At 41.1% G+C, this 19,783-nt stretch overlaps 1 protein-coding gene across 5 annotated transcripts in view; it reads left to right on the forward strand.

The window, feature by feature from the left end:
• MINDY1 (MINDY lysine 48 deubiquitinase 1) overlaps positions 1-19,783 on the forward strand; it is a 578,575-nt gene that overhangs the window by 242,487 nt on the left and 316,305 nt on the right. For all 5 annotated transcript variants that reach the window (XM_044080036.1, XM_044080037.1, XM_044080035.1 and 2 more), the window contains 2 exons: positions 7,127-7,191; positions 8,584-8,742. In XM_044080036.1, the coding sequence (XP_043935971.1) occupies positions 7,127-7,191; positions 8,584-8,742 (224 nt within the window). The remainder of the gene's footprint in view (positions 1-7,126; positions 7,192-8,583; positions 8,743-19,783) is intronic.

The following is a 19,783-nucleotide window of genomic DNA, read 5'->3' on the forward strand; positions in this document are numbered from 1 at the left end:
CTGAACAAGTTGTAAAACATACTTTGCAATGAGGTTTTGATTCATTAGAGGCATCTTGCAGGGCTGCTGTCACTGGGTCTGTACTTAGAAGGCATGCTTGGCTTAAGGAGCAATCTTTGCCAGATCATGTTAAAACTAAATTGCTGGATGCTCCCTTAAACCAAGAACACCTGTTTCACAAGAAAGCAGAAGTAGTACTTAAAAATATGGAGGAAAAAGCTAAATCTATGCAAACTGTTGAAGATTTCCTGCAAGTACAACCTCCCAGGTTTAGTAGGCACTGGCCCGAATTGGTCCTTTCCTGCCTCTTCAGGCCTTCTCAGTCCAAACCCAGAACCAGCAGAATACCCAGGCTTCAGTCCCACGGTGCTCACAGGTCTAAACAGTAGGGGGCGCCCACTTCCAAAGCAGGGAGTAGTAAGACTCCCCCCTATAGTAAACTGTCTCAATGACTTAACTGACTGTTCCTTTAGGGGGAAAGATTGCCCTGCATGCAAAAAATTGGGAACTCGTTACCCGGAACAAATGGGTTTTAAATATAGTTTCCCAAGGATACCGATTCCACTTCCACTCCTTACCAACCCCACACGGCTGGCCAGACCCACCCCCAAATCAGTGGGCAGAGGCTCAAAAGCAAGTTCTCTCTCTCTCTTTTAAGCATCAGGGCTATTCAGCCTGTTCCAGAAGAAGAATTGGGGCAAGGTTTTTAGATTTTTCCTGGTACCCAGAAAAGACAATTATTGGCGTCCTATCCTGTATCTGTCTATCCTAAACACATTTTAGGTAATCGCAAAATTCAAGATGCAATCTCTTCATCAGCTGCTTCCCATGTTAGGCAAAGATGCCTGGTTGGCAACACTGGATTTGAATGAAGCCTACCTGCACATCCCAATAAGGGAATCTTGCAGAAGATACCTACGCTTCAGAGTAGGCTACATGCACTATCAGTTCTCTGCACTGCCCTTTGGCTTATCTACTGCGCCCAGGGTATTCACAAAGTGCCTAGCTCCAGTCATTGCATTTTGCAGGCAAAGAAATATTCAAATAAACCCACACCTGGATGATTGTCTAATTCAGGCAGAAAGCCAGGACATACTATTAAATCATCTGGAATTTGTAAAGAAATTGCTAACTTCTTTGGGGTACAGCATAAATGAAAAGAAATCACATTTTGTACCCTGCCAACAAATTGTATTCCTGGGAGCAAGCTTGAATACAACTTCCCAGATGACCTACCTCACGCCTGAGAAAAAAGTTCATTTGACAGCCTACTTCAAGCTACTGGCCACAAAGACCCATCTATCTGCAAGGAAAATTCTGAAAGCCCTGGGGTTCATGGCCTCCTGCATTCTACTAATTCCATATGCAAGACTGCATATGAGGAAACTACAATGGCATCTAAAAAGCCTATGATGTCAACATTCTCAGGATGTAGAATCAATGATTCCTATCATACCTTGTCTACAGATAGAGTTCCTTTGGTGGGCAGAGGTCTGCCTCCACAGCAAGGGACTGCCATTCACTCTACCCCCTGCCGCCCAACCCTAACAACAGACGCATCAGACTATGCACGGGGGGGGGGGGCTCTCTTGGTAGGGCAGTGCCCTCAGGGCAAATGGAACCCAATTCAGATGCACCTGCATATCAGTCAAAAAGAAATGTTAGCTGTACAGTATGCTCGGACAGCCTTCAAGGACCACATTTTTCCAGGACAATTATTGGTAAAGATGGACAACACCACTGTTATGTGGTACATAAACAAGCAGGGGGGTAACCCACTCGCACCCTCTCTGCAGGCTAGCTATGGCTCTGTGGAACACAGCCTTGAGCTACCAAGTGAACTTACAGGCTCAATTCCTGCCAGGAAAGCTAAATACACTGGCAGATGACCTAAGCAGAATTCTCATGGACCCACACGAGTGGAAATTGGAACTAAAGATATTCAACATGTTGAGAAACAAATGGGGGAGCCCAGAGATAGACCTGTTTGCCTCCCCCCAGAACTACCATTTGGACAAATTCTGCACAAGGACTCCCCACAAACAAGCTTGGAAAGTGGATGGCCCTGTCCTTCACCTGGAAAAACCTATCACTTTATGCCTTTCCCCCCTCTGCCTCTCCTCTCCAAGGTACTACTAAAGATCAAACAGGACAAACCAAGGACAATACTGATTGCACCAGACTGGCCATGCCAGCACTGGTACCCCCTCTTGTGCAGTGTCACTGCTGGCGCCATAGCACCTGCCTCAGACCCCTGCTCTGCTGTTTCAGCAGGAGAGCCAGATTCTGCACCCACAGCTTTGAACCCTGAACTTGGCAGCCTGGCTAATTACCTGATCTCACCATTCCCATCCCTCAGTAAGAAAGTGATTGATGCCATTCTGGAGGCAAGGAGGCCTAGTACTAGAAAATCCTATGCTGCAAAATGGAAAAGATTCTGTTCCTGGAGCCAAACTCCTGGGGTGGGCACAGCTGCACCCAATTTACCTCAGATTCTTCAATACTTAACTGAGATGCTTCAAAAGGGCCTTTCCTTTGCCTCCATCAAAATTCATACCTCAGCCATTTCAGCTCATTACAATACAGAACCACCCCTCTTCTCTCATCCACTGCTGAAGCAATTCCTCAGAGGGGCCAAAAAAAACTTAAGACCACCCAGGAGAGCTCCTACTCCAGACTGGGACCTTAACTTTGTATTGCAAAAGCTCACTCTGCCTCCCTTGGAGCCAGCTGCAAGTGCAGCATTGAAATTAATTTCTTGGAAAACAGCCTTCCTTCTAGCCATCACTTCAGCAAGAACGGTATCTGAATTACAGGCCCTCATGGCTGTGGAGCCTGTCATCATCTTTCATGCAGACAGGGTGTCCCTCAGGACCAGTCCCTCCTTCATGCCCAAGGTGATATCCAGTGTGGCCCTTAATCAGTCCATTCATTTGCCAACCTTTTCTAATCCACAGAACAAAGGGGAACGAATACTGCACTCCTTGGATGTGCACAGACAACTTAGATTTTACTGGACGGGACTAAACCTCTCGAGAAATCTGAATAGCTGCTAGTTGCATTTGCTGCAAGGGCAGAGGGGAAAGCTATTTCAAAACAAACCATTTCTAAGTGGATTGGCCATTGCATTCATTTCTGCTATATGCACCATGGAAAACCAACCCCACAGGGGATAAGACCCCATTCAACCAGGGCTGCATCTACCTGTACAGTCTTTCTCAGAGGTGTCCCTACCAGGGACATTCTGGATGCTGCTACCTGGAGTGCTTGTACATACCTTCACCAAGCATTACCACTTGCCAATTTTTTCTAAATCCAGAGCTGGCTTTGCCACTGCAGTCTTGCAGGGTCTTATAGCTGGTCCTAAGTCTATCTAATTGCCTCCTCCCATCCTTAGCTTTGGGAATCTATCCAAATGTGATGACTGCAACAGTGAAACATAAAGAACATAGTACAGTTGTGTACACTTACCATAAATGTAGATGTTCGAATGTATTCACTGGTGCAGTCCTGGTTACCCTCCCTCCAGCCCCCTGACTTCTATTGTCTATACCACTATTCTTGTTTACTATGCTTAAAGCTTTCTGGTGTATTTGCTTTTTGTTGGAGGTGTAACCTTGTATACATTTGCTTCCCATTTGGGGGGCAAAAAAACTGATAAAATGGCATTGGCTGCATGCTTTATACCCCTGACTACCTGACGTCATGGAAGATGAGACAGCAACCGACGCAGGACCCAAGACTTTGATAATCAGGCCGACTGAAGGCTACTGCAAGCAGATAACCCAGATGTGATGACTGCAACAGTGAATACACTCGAACATCTACATTTATGGTAAGTGTACACAACTGTACTTTCTGGGACTTGCTTTCCTGAACCTGTCTGTGATGGTGCCCAAATTCAAAATTAAGTCACTTCACAACCCATTACCTCCTCTTCTTCAGTCAAGTTTCCTTGTAATATTAGATTTAAAAGATGCTTATCACATTCTTCGTCTAGACGTCAAGCATTTCTTAAGGTTGTTTGTGTCTGGATCACATTTTTAATTCTCTACTTTACCCTTTCGACTATTCACTGCAGTAAGAGTGTTCACTAAGTGTCTAGCTGCAGTTATATCTCATTACAGGCTAAAAAATATCCACGCGTTTCCATATTTAGATGACTTGCTTATCTTTGCATGGTCTTTTTCAAAGTGCTAAGAATCTTTATTTTGGGTGAGAGATCTCTTATACAAGCTGGGATTAAAGAGAACATTCAAAAGCCTTTCTTGAGTCCTCCTCACAGGACTGTTTCTGGGATGTCAGCTAGACATCACAGTTCAAAGAATTTTTCTTCCACAGGAAAAAAAGTAGATGTATATCTAGATCTGTTTCTAAGGCTTTCTAGTCAGACTTTTGTCACTACAAGGGAATACCTCAGGTTTTTGAGTCTCATGGTATCTGATTCCCATGACCCACATGAGAAAAATGCAGTGGTATCTGGAATCTCTCTGGTCCTAGCACATCCTTTGTCTTTTCAAATCTCTGCTGGGTTTTGTCAGAAGAGGAATCCATTGATGGAGAAAGCGGATATCCTTAAATTCAGGTCACTACTTCTGTCTCCCTGTTCCAAATCAGGCAGTCAACAGAGACGCCTCAAATTTTGCTTGGGGAGCAATTTCAGAAGGCATAAAAGTGCACAGTGTTTGGAATACCAACAACAGATGCATGCACATAAATATAAAAGGGATACTTGCCGTAATCAAGGTACTCGATTTTTTAAATCATCTTTGGTCCCCAGGACCTCGTCATGCTGCTATAGATAATATCACAGTCATGTGGTACATCAGAAAGCAAGGGGGTACCCAGATCATACACCCAACACTGCAGACTAGTCATGTTAGCTTGGGATATAGTTTTACGGCACAGTGTCTCTCTACATGCATCCTACATTCTATCAGAGCAAAGTTGTGTGGTAGACAAGCTGAGCAGGATAAAGGTTGACCCTCACAAATGGAAACTAAATCATTGTGTCTTTCAAGATTTGATCCATCTGTGATGAGATCCTGAAGAAGACTTCTTTGCCTGCTGTCTGAAGAATCAGCTGGCAAGATTCTCCTTCAGGACTATGTGAAAGAAGGCCTGGAAGACTGATGCTTTTTCTTTTCTTTGGACAGGATTGTTACTGCATGCTTTTCAACTCTTTCCACTGATATCAAGGGTACTTGTGAAGATTTAGAAGGAATCCTTCAAGAGTATTGTCATGACTCCCTTCTGGCCCAGGTATCCATGGTTCTCTCCTTTTGGAAATGGCCAGGATCAATTATCACAATCTTCCTCACAGACTGGATCTACTTGCAGAAGAACCGGAGTTTTTGATAAACCCTAACACCAGTCAAATTCACCTGACTGTCTGGATGATGGGGTCTTGACTCCCATTAGGCGCAAGTTTTCTGGTGACATGCAGCAGGTACTAATGGAGACAAGAAAGACTGCTATTAGAAAATCAAATGCTAGCAAATCAAAAAGGCTTTCTAGTTTGTGCCAACAACATTACCAGCACCCATTCAAGGCTAGTTGTTTTCTGGTTTTGTGTGAGTTACTGTCCTGTGGACTTTTTTACTCGTCTATCAAGGCTCATTTATTAGGCATTTCAGCATCTGCCAATGGATCCTCCTTTCAGTCCATTCTCATGGCAAAATGTTTTGAAAGGGGTTTTACATAAGTGGCCTTTAAGAAAACTGGTGGTCCCTCCATGGGATCTTAATTTTGTGTTAGGAAAGTGAACACTTGCTCCATTTGAATCAGCTGACGTGGGTGACTTGAGGTTCTTAACATGGAAAACAGTTTTATTGATTGCTCTGACCTCTGCAAGAAGAGTGTCGTAGTTGCAAGCTCTTATGGTGAGTCATCCCTTTCTCATTTTCCACATTGACAGGGTTTTGTTTTAGAATTAATCCTCCTTTTATGCCTAAAGTGGTATCTGGGTTCACTTTAAACCAGACTATCCATACCCCCATTTTCTTTTCTGAACCCATAAATGAGGGAGACTGGATACTCCCTACCTTGGATGTCCACAGACAACTCTGCTACTGTATTGACACAACTAAATCTTTCAGATCTTCAGATCATTTGTTAATTTCTTGTGAAGGTAAGAAGGGATAACCTTTGTCAAAGCTGATTATTTCCAGATGGTTCTTTAAGGCTGTTATCTTTGCTATACTCACCACAACAAAACTATTCCAGGCAGGGTCATGCCCCCACTAGACCAGAGCCTTTGCTTCACAGCTTTTTGGAAAGGGCTTGATTCTTTGTGTTCTGGAGTGTGCTACTTTGTCCTCTGTACATGCTTTTACAAAGCACTATAAACTTTATCTTCTCTAAGTCTAGCTCAGGCTTTGTAGGAACCATTCTCCAGGGGCTGTTAAACTTTTCTCCTTGTACCTCCCAGATGGTATAAGCTACACTAATCTACTCGTGTAACTAAAGATACTGCACCAGTGGACATTATCATGAGCATAGTACAGTTATGTAAATAAATGTACCATAACAGTCGATGCTGGAATGATCACTGCTGCAGTAGCTGCTTCCTCCCTCCATTCCCCTTGTTATTTTTTTGGCAGGGTGTGGTTATTTATTTTGTGTTCTTCCTGGCATTGTCCTTTCAGGACCCAGCCTCTGTCTCTGTATTGGCAGGAAACATCTGAAGGGCTTGGTACCCATGCTTGTCTTTTAGTCAGTTCAGCTGGAGCTGCTTGACATTTCTGGAAGTTAGATGTCTTTTATATCCTTAGCTGAATATAACCCGTATTGCTAAAGCTAGCTCAGCAGTGATCATTCAAACATCTACTGTTATATGTTTATGTGCACAACTCTACTTTTATATGTGAGCATGTAGCTCTGCATTATTGCTGAAATATCTTGGTGGGCCATCAGTTTGTCAAATGGTTTAAAGCATGAAATACTAAAATTAAGTTTGAGAAGTTTATCATGAACAAAGCAGACAGAAAATGAAGTGGCATTTGGTTTAACTGCCCTTGTGCTCCGGGAACACTGCTAAATTCATTGGCCTTCATTTTCAAAGTCAGTTGGATTTAGTTCATAGGTGCGGTCTTTTAATGGCTGTTGGCTTTATCTATGATTTTAGGAGAATGTATCTTATCCATTAAGCCAAGAGAGAACCAAGAAGGAGTTCAGCTTAACTTTCAGCAGGTAAGAATCTTAGCTGTATTGCAGTTTCTTTCCTACCTTATTTTTAAAGTTGGTACTAAATAATTTGCTTTGTTTGGAAGTGGAAGATTTTGAAGTGGAAGATCTTGAGGCGTGCTGCAAAGTGTAGAGAAGCTGGTCTTTTTATTTATAGTAATTATTTTAATGTGGTCATTGCTTTGTATTTCTTACTAAGCATAAGCTTATAAGACTGAAGTCTTAGTTCCTCATTGCAGTTTTTCCCTGATTCCCAGGCTGGGTAGTTCCCAGACTGATAAATGGTACGCAGTTGTCTTTGTGCCATTATCAGTAATATAGTCATAAACATATATCCTATATAATTTAGTCTTTAAGTCTGTAAGCTTGGAGGTATTGGGGTTTTTTACATTTTTGTGTAATGTAGTTAGTAATTCTTGATTGTTCCCATATATTCCATGCCACATGTTGAAAGACTTTCAGTTGGTCATTCTTTACCCAACATGACGTAGTGTTTTTCACATAAGAAAAATCAGTCACTGTGGCTTTCCTTTGAAAACAGGGATACTTCTTACACCAACCGCAGGTTACTATGAAATTAGCCCCTGGGCATGTTTGCATGCGGACATTGTGTGGCTTGTGATTACATTTGGACTGGTTCAGCTTTTACGTTTATCCTTTGCAGTAATATTGTGACTTTTCATGAACATTTCGATTGCAATACTATGAGGGTTGTTTATGCAGGGGTATGTGTTACATGTCATGATTTTTACATCAGAAAAACGTTGAGAAAGTTATCTGCACGTATTAAGGAACATTGTGCAGCTGTAAGGGGTATGGATCAAAAGAATGCACTAGCTAAGCATAGTCTTTGTTGCAGTGATTTTTCACAATTTAAGTTTATCATTTTAGAGCATGTGTCTCCCTTCTTTGGTGATTTGGACACATTATTGGAGGCCCGTGAACTCAAATGGCTTACAGATGGACTCTCCTCCAGGACTTAATGAAACTTTAAATTTAAAGTGTGCATTGAAATGGTATTATTAAAATATAACTTTTTCTTTGTGTTTTTTTATACTACTGAATACTTTTATATTTTATGGCTATGTGTCAGTTTATTGCCTGAGCCTGTTACTGATACTAGTGGGGCAAATTGTCACGTGACCATTTTATTGCCTTACAGACTCTCTTAAATTTGCTGGGTTTATCGTACTGTATTTGTCTGAAGAAGTTCCTACACAAATAAAGGAATGAAAGCACTAAACACTCATTTGGCTTGCGTCTCTGTCTGGTGATGCACTGAAGTTTATTATTTTATAGTATATAATAAGACTTAGTGGCGTAACACAACGTTTTTTTCATGTCTTTCTTTACTGGACCCCTCCTTCCCCATCTCCCTTTTTGTTTTAATTTACACAGAATATGAGTGATGCAATGGCAGTACTCCCCAAGCTTTCTACAGGGCTGGATGTGAATGTCCGTTTTACAGGCGTTTCCCACTTTGAATATACTCCAGAATGCATCATGTTTGACCTTCTGGATATCCCTCTTTATCACGGATGGTTGGTAGACCCACAGGTAAGGCTTGTGGGGTAATGAAGATTTATATATTAACATACTGGTGAATGAGGAGTTAGTAACTTTGTTTGCATTATTGTTATTCATGGAAATGGCATACTGTAGTGATACTGGAAGTTTTACTTTGTGATCTCGGAAATATTTCCTCATTCATATACCTTTATAAGTTCTCTAGTGTATTTTCAAGACCAAGACGTTCGAAGAAATAACGGCAAAACCAAAGGAAACCTATTAATGCTGTCAGTGGCTGGTCTCTTGTTTTTTTGCTGGTGGCAATGCACCCTTCAGTGTGGAAGGTTATACCCTTGTGCCCTTTTTACTTTTATATGTATTAATTTTGAGATTAACATACCTCTGAGAAGAGGGATAACTCTGATATAAAGGCCTCATTTTTGCACAGAGACTTGCACTTAAAATGTTCAGGATTTAAAACTGTTGCTGCCATAATACAACCTAAAAGAGGAAAGTATGGGATTTTCTTGCTTAGAATTGTGCCATATTAAAATTTTGTTTTTACTTCGGATGTTTGCTCAGAAAAAAAAATTGTTTCATGATCATAATTTAAAGTATGTGATCCCAAAAAAACTAAGACGATATAAGTATAAAACTGAATCTTCTGTTTCAGATTCACTGGGGATTGATGTAATTGTATTGTAAGAATTAATTGTACACCTTTTAAATTATCTTTGCATTATAAATGCAATGTGAGTATGCTTGCTTTCATTTTAAAGTCAAGTAGTAATCCATCTTAAATTGACAGAGATCAGTTTTAAACTAGTTCTCTATCAAAACAGCATTGTTTTATGAGTAAAACTCCCTATTCCACCCAAATAGTTAATTTGGAGCAGATTGAGAATGAGTTTTGTGTTTGGTCTCAGAGGGGTTCCCAGTGGGAGTGGGTGTTCATCAGGGTTCAACTCTGAACTTACTGCTGTTCATATTGATGATGGACTACATTAGTAAATAGGTTGGAGGGGACAGAGCAACACAGTTGCTGTATGCATGCAATGTGGCATTACAAGCAGACACTGAGCAGGAACTTCAGCAAAGGATAAGAGAACAGAATGCAAAATTGAAGACACATGGGATGAAACTCAGTACAGGTAAGACAGTGGTAATGGCAACAAATGGAAGAAATCAGAAGAAGATGACAATTGCGATAGAAGGGAAAGTAGTGGAACACGTTAGCTGCAAGTATCTGGGAAGGGTGGTTCAGGAGAAGGGAAGTCTGAATGAGGTGATCAAAGATAGAATCAGAGGGCTACAGCCATCTGGCAGAGAGTGTCAGGTATAGTGTATGACCAAATAAACTGAAAACTAAGGTATACAAAACAGTGGCGCCACCCATACTACTGTATGGTACAGAAACCTGAGCAGTAAAGGCAGAGAGGAGCTGAGGAAGCTAGAGGTGATTGAGTATCTGACACGAGTGGTAGGAAGCACATTGTGGTACAGCCCAAGAAATAAGAACATAAGAGTACAAGTTAAAGTCACTCCAGTTGCAGAAAAAGTCAAAGAGAACAGATTACAGTGGTTTAGGCACACGTGCAGAAAAGCAGAAGACAATTTGAAGAAGATTTGAGGCAAACAGGAAGAAGGCAAGAGAAAGAGGGGATCTGGAAAAGAGATTGATTGAGAGTGAAGATCTTTAGCAGTTGAGCACGAGTGACAAATAAGGTAGGAGGAGAGTGTCATTTGAATAGAGAGAGAGAGATGGTGATAGCTGACATGACACCCTGACTCCATGAGGAAAATGGGAAAAGGGAGATGAGTATGGGTTTAGCGAGAGGATCTGAATATTTAAAGAATCAATTGAAGGTTCCATTTCATAGATGTGAATGAATTTTTCTACTTTTTTTACAACAGGTGACTAAATATTTTTAGTGGTGTTTTATGTGTAAAAAATGACTTTTTTTCATGAACTAACCTTTTTTTTGCATACCCCTTTTCTTTTTTCATACATCACAAAAAACAAACAAAACACCACAAGAGTCTGCATAAAGATAAAACCAACTAATAAATCCATTAAAACTCCACTTCTTTACAGAGGCACACACTGATTTTAATTTCACAAGTTAAACACTTTCATCCACATGTAAAGTAGACTTCATCAGAACTTTGTAGTAAAACAAAGTAATTAAAATAAATTTTAATGCTCTTCACATGATGCCAGTAACCAGTGAATAATATTCATTTCACACTCTTCTGCTTTTTTCTTAATTTTACATCTATTAGTTGTTTGTTACTACTTGAAGAGGTATAATTTCCTAATAAAGCCTGTAATTGCAATTCCCTGTTTAGTAAGTGATTGCCCCCATCACCTCGCCATCATTCTTACACACTCCTTCCATAAAAAAAATAACATTTTTAAAATTCTTACATTGTTTGGTGTGCTTAACTAGAGCATTTCTATACTTTTTTTTAACCTGTATAAAACACTAGATACACAGTTGTCAACATGTGTAACCCCCAGAAGTGTTATAGCTGTAGCTACCTTGGCTGTTATAAGTTGCATCACTTATATTGACACGTTTCCTACATGTATGTATCCACAATATTTATTGCAAGGTAAACATACCATGTTTCTCAATATGTGTTCTCACTTGGATCTTGTTTCTTTTCAGTATTTCTTTTATATTACCTCCCCTCTTTTTTGTGTGTCCAGCAAACCTTCCTGACCCTGAAATATATTCCAATGGGTCATAAAGATTTTTCTGAATCTGAGTTTTATAAGTGGCAAATGGAAGACAAGTAGCTTGCTGGTAACTTCTTTTAATATTTTTGTTCCTTTCACTTGCCTCCATTTTAAGAAAATCAGTGCTAAGTGTACCTTTTTTCCGCTCACCTCATAAACAATTTCCTCTAATAAATGGTTAGGATACCCTGTGTCCATGATTAACTGTTTCATAAACTTAACCTCTTTCTAAAACATTTGCTCATAAGAAACCAATGTAGAAAGATCAACAAACTGGTCTTTCAGAATACTTTTATTTTTTCATTTTAAAAAGTGATTACTAGACTAATACAAGAACGAGTTGCTAAAAGTGAACTTCATATTTATATATATATATATATATATATGGGTCTACTTTCATAGACCGAACGTACGAATCACCGACACACATTTTCCCCACCCCAAACAACCGACAACACACCACACCGACAACTCAACATACCGAACACCAAAACACCGACACAAAAAACGCCAAATACACATTGCACACAACAACATATCCACTAACCTTAACCTAAACCCTAACCCTAACGTGCGACACTACCGCACACTTACCCAACCCGCACCCTAACCCTAACTCACTTAACACACCCTAAACCCCAACACCGTCACTATCGCACACTCACCCTACCTGCACCCTAACCCTAACTCACTTAACACACCCTAAAACATTCAGCCCATCACTATCGCACACTCACTCCACCCGCATTCTAACCCTAACACACTTAACACTACCCTACACAGCTCTCGTCACTTCCACACACTTACCTCACGGAACCCTTAGTCCGACACCACCGCACACTCACATTTTCCACACACTATCCTAAAATCCCTCAGTATCGTACACTTACCTGTCCGCTCCCCAATACTACATCTGTCACTTTCGCACACTTACCGTATCGCGCTCACACGCTGCCGTTGTCGGTCTCTCAGCCGTCGGGATATCGTTTCGTAACCTACCTGTTCGGTCGTTCGTCTCGGTCTTCCAGGTGTCGGTAAAAGCGCTCGGTCTATGAAAGTAGACCCATATATATATATATATATATATATATATATATATATATATGTATATATATATATATATATATATATATATATATATATATATATATATCAGATTCAAAACTCCCTTTATTAATGTTTTTAGTGATGTAAACATCTAGAAAACGGATTGTACAACATTCAAATATATAGTTAAAAGTTAGCCACTGGAGCCTTCAAAAAAAAAAAAAAAAAAAAAAAAATCTTCTAAAATCTACTCAATGTTAGGTCACTGTTCCAAATGAAAAAAAAAATGGTATCCAAAAATATGTAAAAAGAAAGGTGTCTAAATAATTCACTTTTGAATACTGTATACTTTTTGCAGTAGCATAATACCAAGTTTACTAAAGTAGGGGCTGCAAAAGCCCCATGATGGAAAAATTCTCCTTCAAAAGTGAAGAAATTATTATAAAGAACTAATTCCTTAAATTCATAAATGAAATCTGCTTCACCATGAACTAATATTTCTAAGCCATTGTAACCCTAAATCCTTTGAGATTATTGTGAGTAAATCTTTGTCTGCCCTAACCAAAAGTGCTTCTTTATTACGTGCATACGATCTTAATAGGTTCAGAAATGTCACAAATCACTTAGCACATGTGGGATGCATTCTAGAACACATTTTAACTTATCTACAAAAATAGCTAAAGGTTCAGTTTTTACTATCTCTTGCAGAGATAAAGTGGTATCAAAGGAGGATCTAATGTATTTTTGTGAACTTTTGATACACCAAAAAAAAATTGGACTTTCCCAGTAAACAAATATTAAATAAATAAAAGTAAATACTTGGGATAACAGGATGTTGTATCTTGAAAAAATCATATAAGGTTTTAAAACTCCTCCCCATTCATCCTATGTTCATCTAAAAACATTTTATATTAACATATATACCAAATGGATTTTATTTTTAGACACCACTTTGTAAAATTCATCATTATCCCCATGCAAGGTAGAATGCATTAAAACCACCCCTCCACACTTATTGGGTCTTGTTGTTCATTAGATAATTCTTTAGTAATGTTTGAATGACAGTTTCAACCAACTTCTTAAACACAGCCAGAATGGAGTCGAGGGGTGGAGTAAATACGCTAGTCCTTTTCAAACCGGAATCAATATTATATTCATTAAACGTTAAAGAAAAATTGACCACATTAGTACTACCATTTTCAATTTTAATATTTTTAGCGTACTGATGGTTGTCTTATATGTTATGTTACGTTTTAAAATGTTATATTTTAATATGTTTTGTTGTTTAGTACAGTTTTGTTTTAGTTGTACAGAGAAAGAACTGGAAATCAGCCTCCTCTTTCACTCTTCTTCTTCTTCTGTCTGCTTCTTCAACACTGAATACTATTAAGACAGTAAGCCAACACTGATGACAGAAGACCACCTATTGGCTTAAAGACCAATCGCAGCCCATTATCTGAGACAGTTTGCAGTGTGAAAATTGCCATAGGCTGCAGCACTTAATAAGCAAGTGTGGTAAAACAACAAGTGCATACAGAACAAAAACAAGTGTGTGTAGATTAGATTTCACTGATAACACACCAAAAAAAACCTGGGCTTTTAAAGAAAAACATAAACATAACACTTAAAACAACAAACATATCGACGACCAGTAAGCAACCCGGTATTGCCGTGAAAATGTGGTTGCGATAATACGTAAGTACCGAAAAATTAAGTTAACTTTAACTCTTTCTGCTCTAGTAAAACACGTGCTATATTAGATGTTCTTCGTGTTTCACTGTTGCAGTCATCACATTTGGGTTATCTGCTTGCAGTAGCCCTCAGTCGGCCTGATTATCAGTCTTGGGTCCTGTGTCAGTTGCTGTCTCATCTTTCATGACGACATCAGGTAGCCAGGGGTATAAAGCATGCAGTGACACTATTACATCAGTCTTTCTTGCCGTGCATTGCCAGAAGCAGTACGCAAGTGCCGGTCGGCCGACTCCTGAAATTTTCTTTTTCGAGTTTCAGAACCGAAGTCTTCAACTAAAGCTAAGTATCTCATTGGGGAAACATTTTCTTGCTCTAAACCGATGTCAGTAAAAGTCAGTAATTGTATTTCTTGTGGAAAGCAAATACCTCACAAAGATTTTCATTTGTACTGTATTCCTTGCCTAGGCCCTGACCATGACGTACCTTGCTGTTGGTTTTGGACCTTATTTAAGCAACAAACTGTTCGTCTTCGGTATGTTTACACTTCTAAATATTTTGCTACTCGGTTCAATTATCCAGATATGCCTTTGGTAAGCCATCCGACTACCTACATTTTGAAAAAACGCAAAGATAAAGACAGAGACAGGCTGCTTGGGTCCAAAGCTGCCGACGACACTTCTCCTAAGCCAGTCGCCAGGTTGCCGGTACTCAGTGAGGCACATTTGCAGCCCCTGATACCCACTACTTCAGATTTGCAGGCCTCTACTGAGACCCATTCGGAATCCAGTATGCAGCGAGATGCTTCAACTGTGGAACCTGCGGATGTCTCTACCTTGGATTGGTCCAGCTCCACTGTGCAGGCACCGGCTTCTGATGGTGTATTCAGGCCTACTGACTTGCATAGTAAACAGACGCCATCTTCTTCTTCAAGGCCTAAAACTCAAACTATGTCTAGAAATCCGATGCCCAGACCGCATGATCAGGCCTCTATGCCTAAAAAACAGATGATAAAAATGGCTAAAGACCTTATTACTTTAATCGGGGGGAAGCCAACCTTCCCCCTCTGAGACCTAAGACTGAATTTGCTTATGATACTTCTCACCAGGATTCTGAAATTTCTGTTTCCTCTGATGACCAGGATTTACCCTGATCTACCTATAAGGATTCTGATGCAGAGGACTCTATTCCCTCTTCTTCCCCTCCAGAGGATTTCTCTTTTGGTGAAATCCTGCATACTCTTAGGGAGCACTTTCACTGGGAAAGCCAGGATTACTCTGATTCTAAAAATAGGCTTAGGGATTTCTTACTCCTGCCCCAGCATAGGCCTTTAGCTATCCCTCCTGTACTAGACATTGTTAAATGATGCCTTTTCTGAATCTAGCTTGACTCCTGACTATTTACCTCCTGCTCCCAGAAAACCTGATAGATATTACAGGGTTCCTGACTCTCACAAGTTCCTTTTTAAAAATCCTACTGCGGATCCTGAGACCATTTCACGGGGACCCAAGGGCATCAAGGCTACTACTGCCCAAAATCCTACCCCCTCTGACAGAGACTCCAGCGCGCTGGATAGATGGGGTAAGAAAGTATACACTTCTGCAACTTTGGCCATTAGGGCCTTAAACTGCCAGTTTCATATGTTAAAGTGTCAGCAGCATATCATTGGATTGCTTAAACAGAAAATGATGTTGATTCCTGACTGTGCTGAAAATAAGGATTTACAGGATTTAATGCCTTCTGTGTGGAGTCTGCATGTCCTCCCTGAGGTTGGGTAGCGTTCGAAAGAGATGCGTGCGTAAATGGGCGTGCCTTCGTTGAAGATTGGGCATCGAGCTGGCACCTCGGCGTTTCATAAAAAATCTACTGCCAATCATGAGCAGACCGGAGTTCCGCTGTGGCGACCCCTTACCGGGAAAAAGCTGAAAGACAGACAACAACAATGCATTCTGCTGAACAGGTTGGAAAGCATACTTTGCAGTGTGGTTTTCACTAGAGGCATCTTGCAGGGCTGCTGTCACTGGGTCTGTACTTAGAAGGCATGCTTGGCTTAAGGAGCAATCTTTGTCAGATCATGTTAAAGCTAAATTGCTGGATGCTCCCTTAAGTCAGGACCGCCTGTTTGGCAACAAAGCAGAAGTAGTTCTTAAAAAGAAGATGGAAAAAGCTAAATCTATGCAAACTGTTAAAGATTTCCTACAAGTACAACCTCCAAGATTTAGTAGACATTGGCCCTCTAAGAATTGTTCTTTTCCTGCCTCTTCCAGGCCTTCTCAGTCCAAACCCAGAACCAGCAGAACACCTAGGCTTCAGTCCCAGGGTACGCACAGGACTAAACAGTGGGGGGCTCCCACTTCCAAATCAGGGAGTAGTAAGACTCCCCCCTATGGTAAACTGTCTCAATGACTTGACTTTAAGACTTCCAAGCGCTTCTCAACTGACTGCTCCTTTAGGGGGAAAGATTGCTCTGCAGGCAAAAAACTGGGAACTCATTACCCAGGACAAATGGGTATTAAATATCAGATTTCACTTCCACACGTTACCATCCCTAAACGGTTGGCCAGATCTACCCTCAAATCAGTGGGCAGAGGCTCAAAAGCAAGTACTGTCTCTCTTAAGCATAAAGGCTATTCAGACTGTACCAGAAGAGGAAAAGGGACAAGGTTTCTACTCAAGACTTTTCCTGGTACCCAGAAAAGACAACTCTTGGCATCCTATCCTGGACCTTTTTGGTGATTCCAAAATTCAAGATGCTAACTCTTCACTAGTTACTTACAATGCTAGGCAAAGATGCCTGCTTGGAAACACTGGATTTAAAAGAAGGCTACCTGCACATCCCAATCAGGGAATCTTGCAGAAGGAACCTATGCTTCAAAGCAGGCTACATGCACTATCAGTTCTCTGCACTGCCTTTTGGCTTACCTACTGTGCCCAGGGTATTCACAAAGTGCTTAGCTCCAGTCATTGCATTTTGCAGGCAAAGAAATATTCAAATGTACCCATACCTGGACGCTTGTCTAATTCAGGCAGAAAGCCAGGACATACTTTTGACTCATCTGGCATTTATAAAAAAGTTGCTAACTTGTCTGGGGTACACCATAAACAAAAAGAAATCACATCTGGTACCCTGTCAACAAATTATATTCCTGGGAGCAAGCTTGAACACAACTTCCCAGATGGCTTTGCTCACGCCAGAGAAATTAATTCATTTGACAACTTCAAACTAATGGCCACAAAAACCCTGCTATCTGCAAGGAAAATACTGCAAGCCTTGGGGTTCATGGCCTCTTGCATTCTACTAATTCCATATGCAAGACTGCATATGATGAAACTACAATGGTATCTAAAAATCCTATGGTGTCAACATTCTCAGCATCTAGAAGCAATGATCCCTATCATACCTTGCCTACAGTTAGAGTTCCTTTGGTGGGCAGAGGCCTGCCACCTAAACAGGGGACTACCATTCACTCTACCCCCTGCCACCCAAACCCTAACAACAGATGCATCAGACTATGCATGGGGGGGGGGGGGGCTCACCTGGCAGGGAAGTGCATTCAGGGCAAATGGAACCCAAGTCAAATGCACCTGCATATCATCAAAAAGAAATATTAGCTGTACAGAATGCTCTGACAGTCTTCAAGGACCACATTCTTCCAAGACAATTAATGGTAAGGACGGACAACACCACTGTTATGTGGTACATAAACAAGCAGGGGGGTAACCATTCTTATCCCCTCTGCAGACTAGCCATGGCTTTGTGGAACACAGCCTTGAGCTACCAAGTGCATCTACAGGCTCAATTCCTGCCAGGAAAACTAAATACACTGGCAGACAAACTCAGCATAAATCTCATGGACCCACACAAGTGTAAACTGGAACCAAAGATTTTCAACATGTTGATAAACAAATGGGGGAGCCCAGATATAGACATGTTTGCCTCCCCCCAGAACTACCAATTGGACAAATTCTGCACAAGGACTCCCCACAAACAAGCTTGAAAAGTGGATGCTCTGTCCTTCAGCTGGAAAAATCTATCAGTTTATGCCTTTCCTCCTCTGCCTCTCCTCTCCAGAGTACTTCTAAAGATCAAACAGGACAAACCAAGGATGATACTGATTGCACCAGACTGGCCATGCCGACACTGGTGTACCCCTTCTTGCGCAGTTTGTTGCTGCTGGCTCCATGGCACCTGCCTCAGACCCCTACCCGGCTGTCACAGTAGGAGAGCCAGATTCTGCACCCTCAGCTTCAAGCCCTGACCCTGGCAGCGTGGCTAATTTCCTAATGTCTCCATTACCATCCCTCAGTAAACAAGTGCTGGATGTCATTTTGGAGGCAAGGAGGCCTAGTACTAGAAAATCATATGCTGAAAAATGGAAAAGATTCTGTGCCTGGAACCAAACTCAAGGGATGGGCACAGCAGCGCCCAATTTACCTCAGATTCTTCAATACTTAACTGAGATTCTTCACAAGGGCCTTTATTTTTCCTCCATCAAAATTCACGCCTCAGCCATTTCAGCTCATTACAACACAGAATCACCCCTCATCTCTCATCCACTGGTCAAGCAGTTCCTCAGAGGGGCCAAAAACATAAGACCACCCAGGAGAACCCTAACTCCAGCCTGGGACCTTAACTTTGTAGTGGAAAAACTCGCTCTTCCTCCTTTTGAGCCAGCTGCAAGTGCAGAGATAAAATTTCTTTCTTGGAAAACAGCCTTCCTTTTAGCAATTACTTCAGCAAGAAGAGTATCTGAACTACAGGCCGTTATGGCAGTGGAGCCTTTCATCATCTTTCATGCGGACAGGGTGTCCATGCCCAAGGTGATATCCAGTGTGGCTCTTAATCAGTCCATTCATTTGCCAACCTTCTTTTCTAATCCACAGAACAAAGAGGAAAGGATCCTGCACTCCTTAGATGTGCACAGACAACTTAGATTTTACTTGGACAGGACTAAATCTCAAAGGAAATCTGAACAACTGCTGGTGGCATTTGCTGCAGGGGCAGAGGGGAAGGCTATTTCAATGCAAACCATTTCTAAATGGATAGGCCATTGCATTCATTTTTGCTATAAGCACCATGGAAAACCTATCCCACAGGGGATTAGACCCCATTCAACCAGGGCTGCATCTACCTCTACAGCCTTTCTCAGAGGTGTACCTACCAGGGACATCCTAGAATCTTCTACCTGCAGTTATGTACATACTTTCACCAAGCATTACCATTTACCAATTTTCTCTAAATCCGGGGCTGGCTTTGCTACTGCAGTCTTGCAGGGCCTTATAGCTGGTCCTAATGCTATCTAAATGCCTCCTCCCATTCTTAGCTTCGGGAATCTACCCAGATGTGATGACTGCAGCAGTGAAACAAGAAGAACATAGTACAGTTGTATACACTTACCATAAATGTAGATGTTCGAGTGTAGTCACTGTTGCAGTCCTGGTTACCCTCCCTGCAGCCCCCTGACTTCTTTTGGGTATACCTTTACTCTGCTTAAAGCTTTTTGGTGTATTTGCTTTTTGTTTGGAGGTGTAACCTTGTATGTGTGTATATGTACGTATTGTATTTGTGTATATGTACGTATATATATTTTACATATATATATATATATA

Source organism: Protopterus annectens, chromosome 8.part0 (assembly GCF_019279795.1).
Source record: "Protopterus annectens isolate FY-2018-M chromosome 8.part0, PAN1.0, whole genome shotgun sequence".
In the NCBI taxonomy this organism is placed as follows: domain Eukaryota; kingdom Metazoa; phylum Chordata; order Ceratodontiformes; family Protopteridae; genus Protopterus; species Protopterus annectens.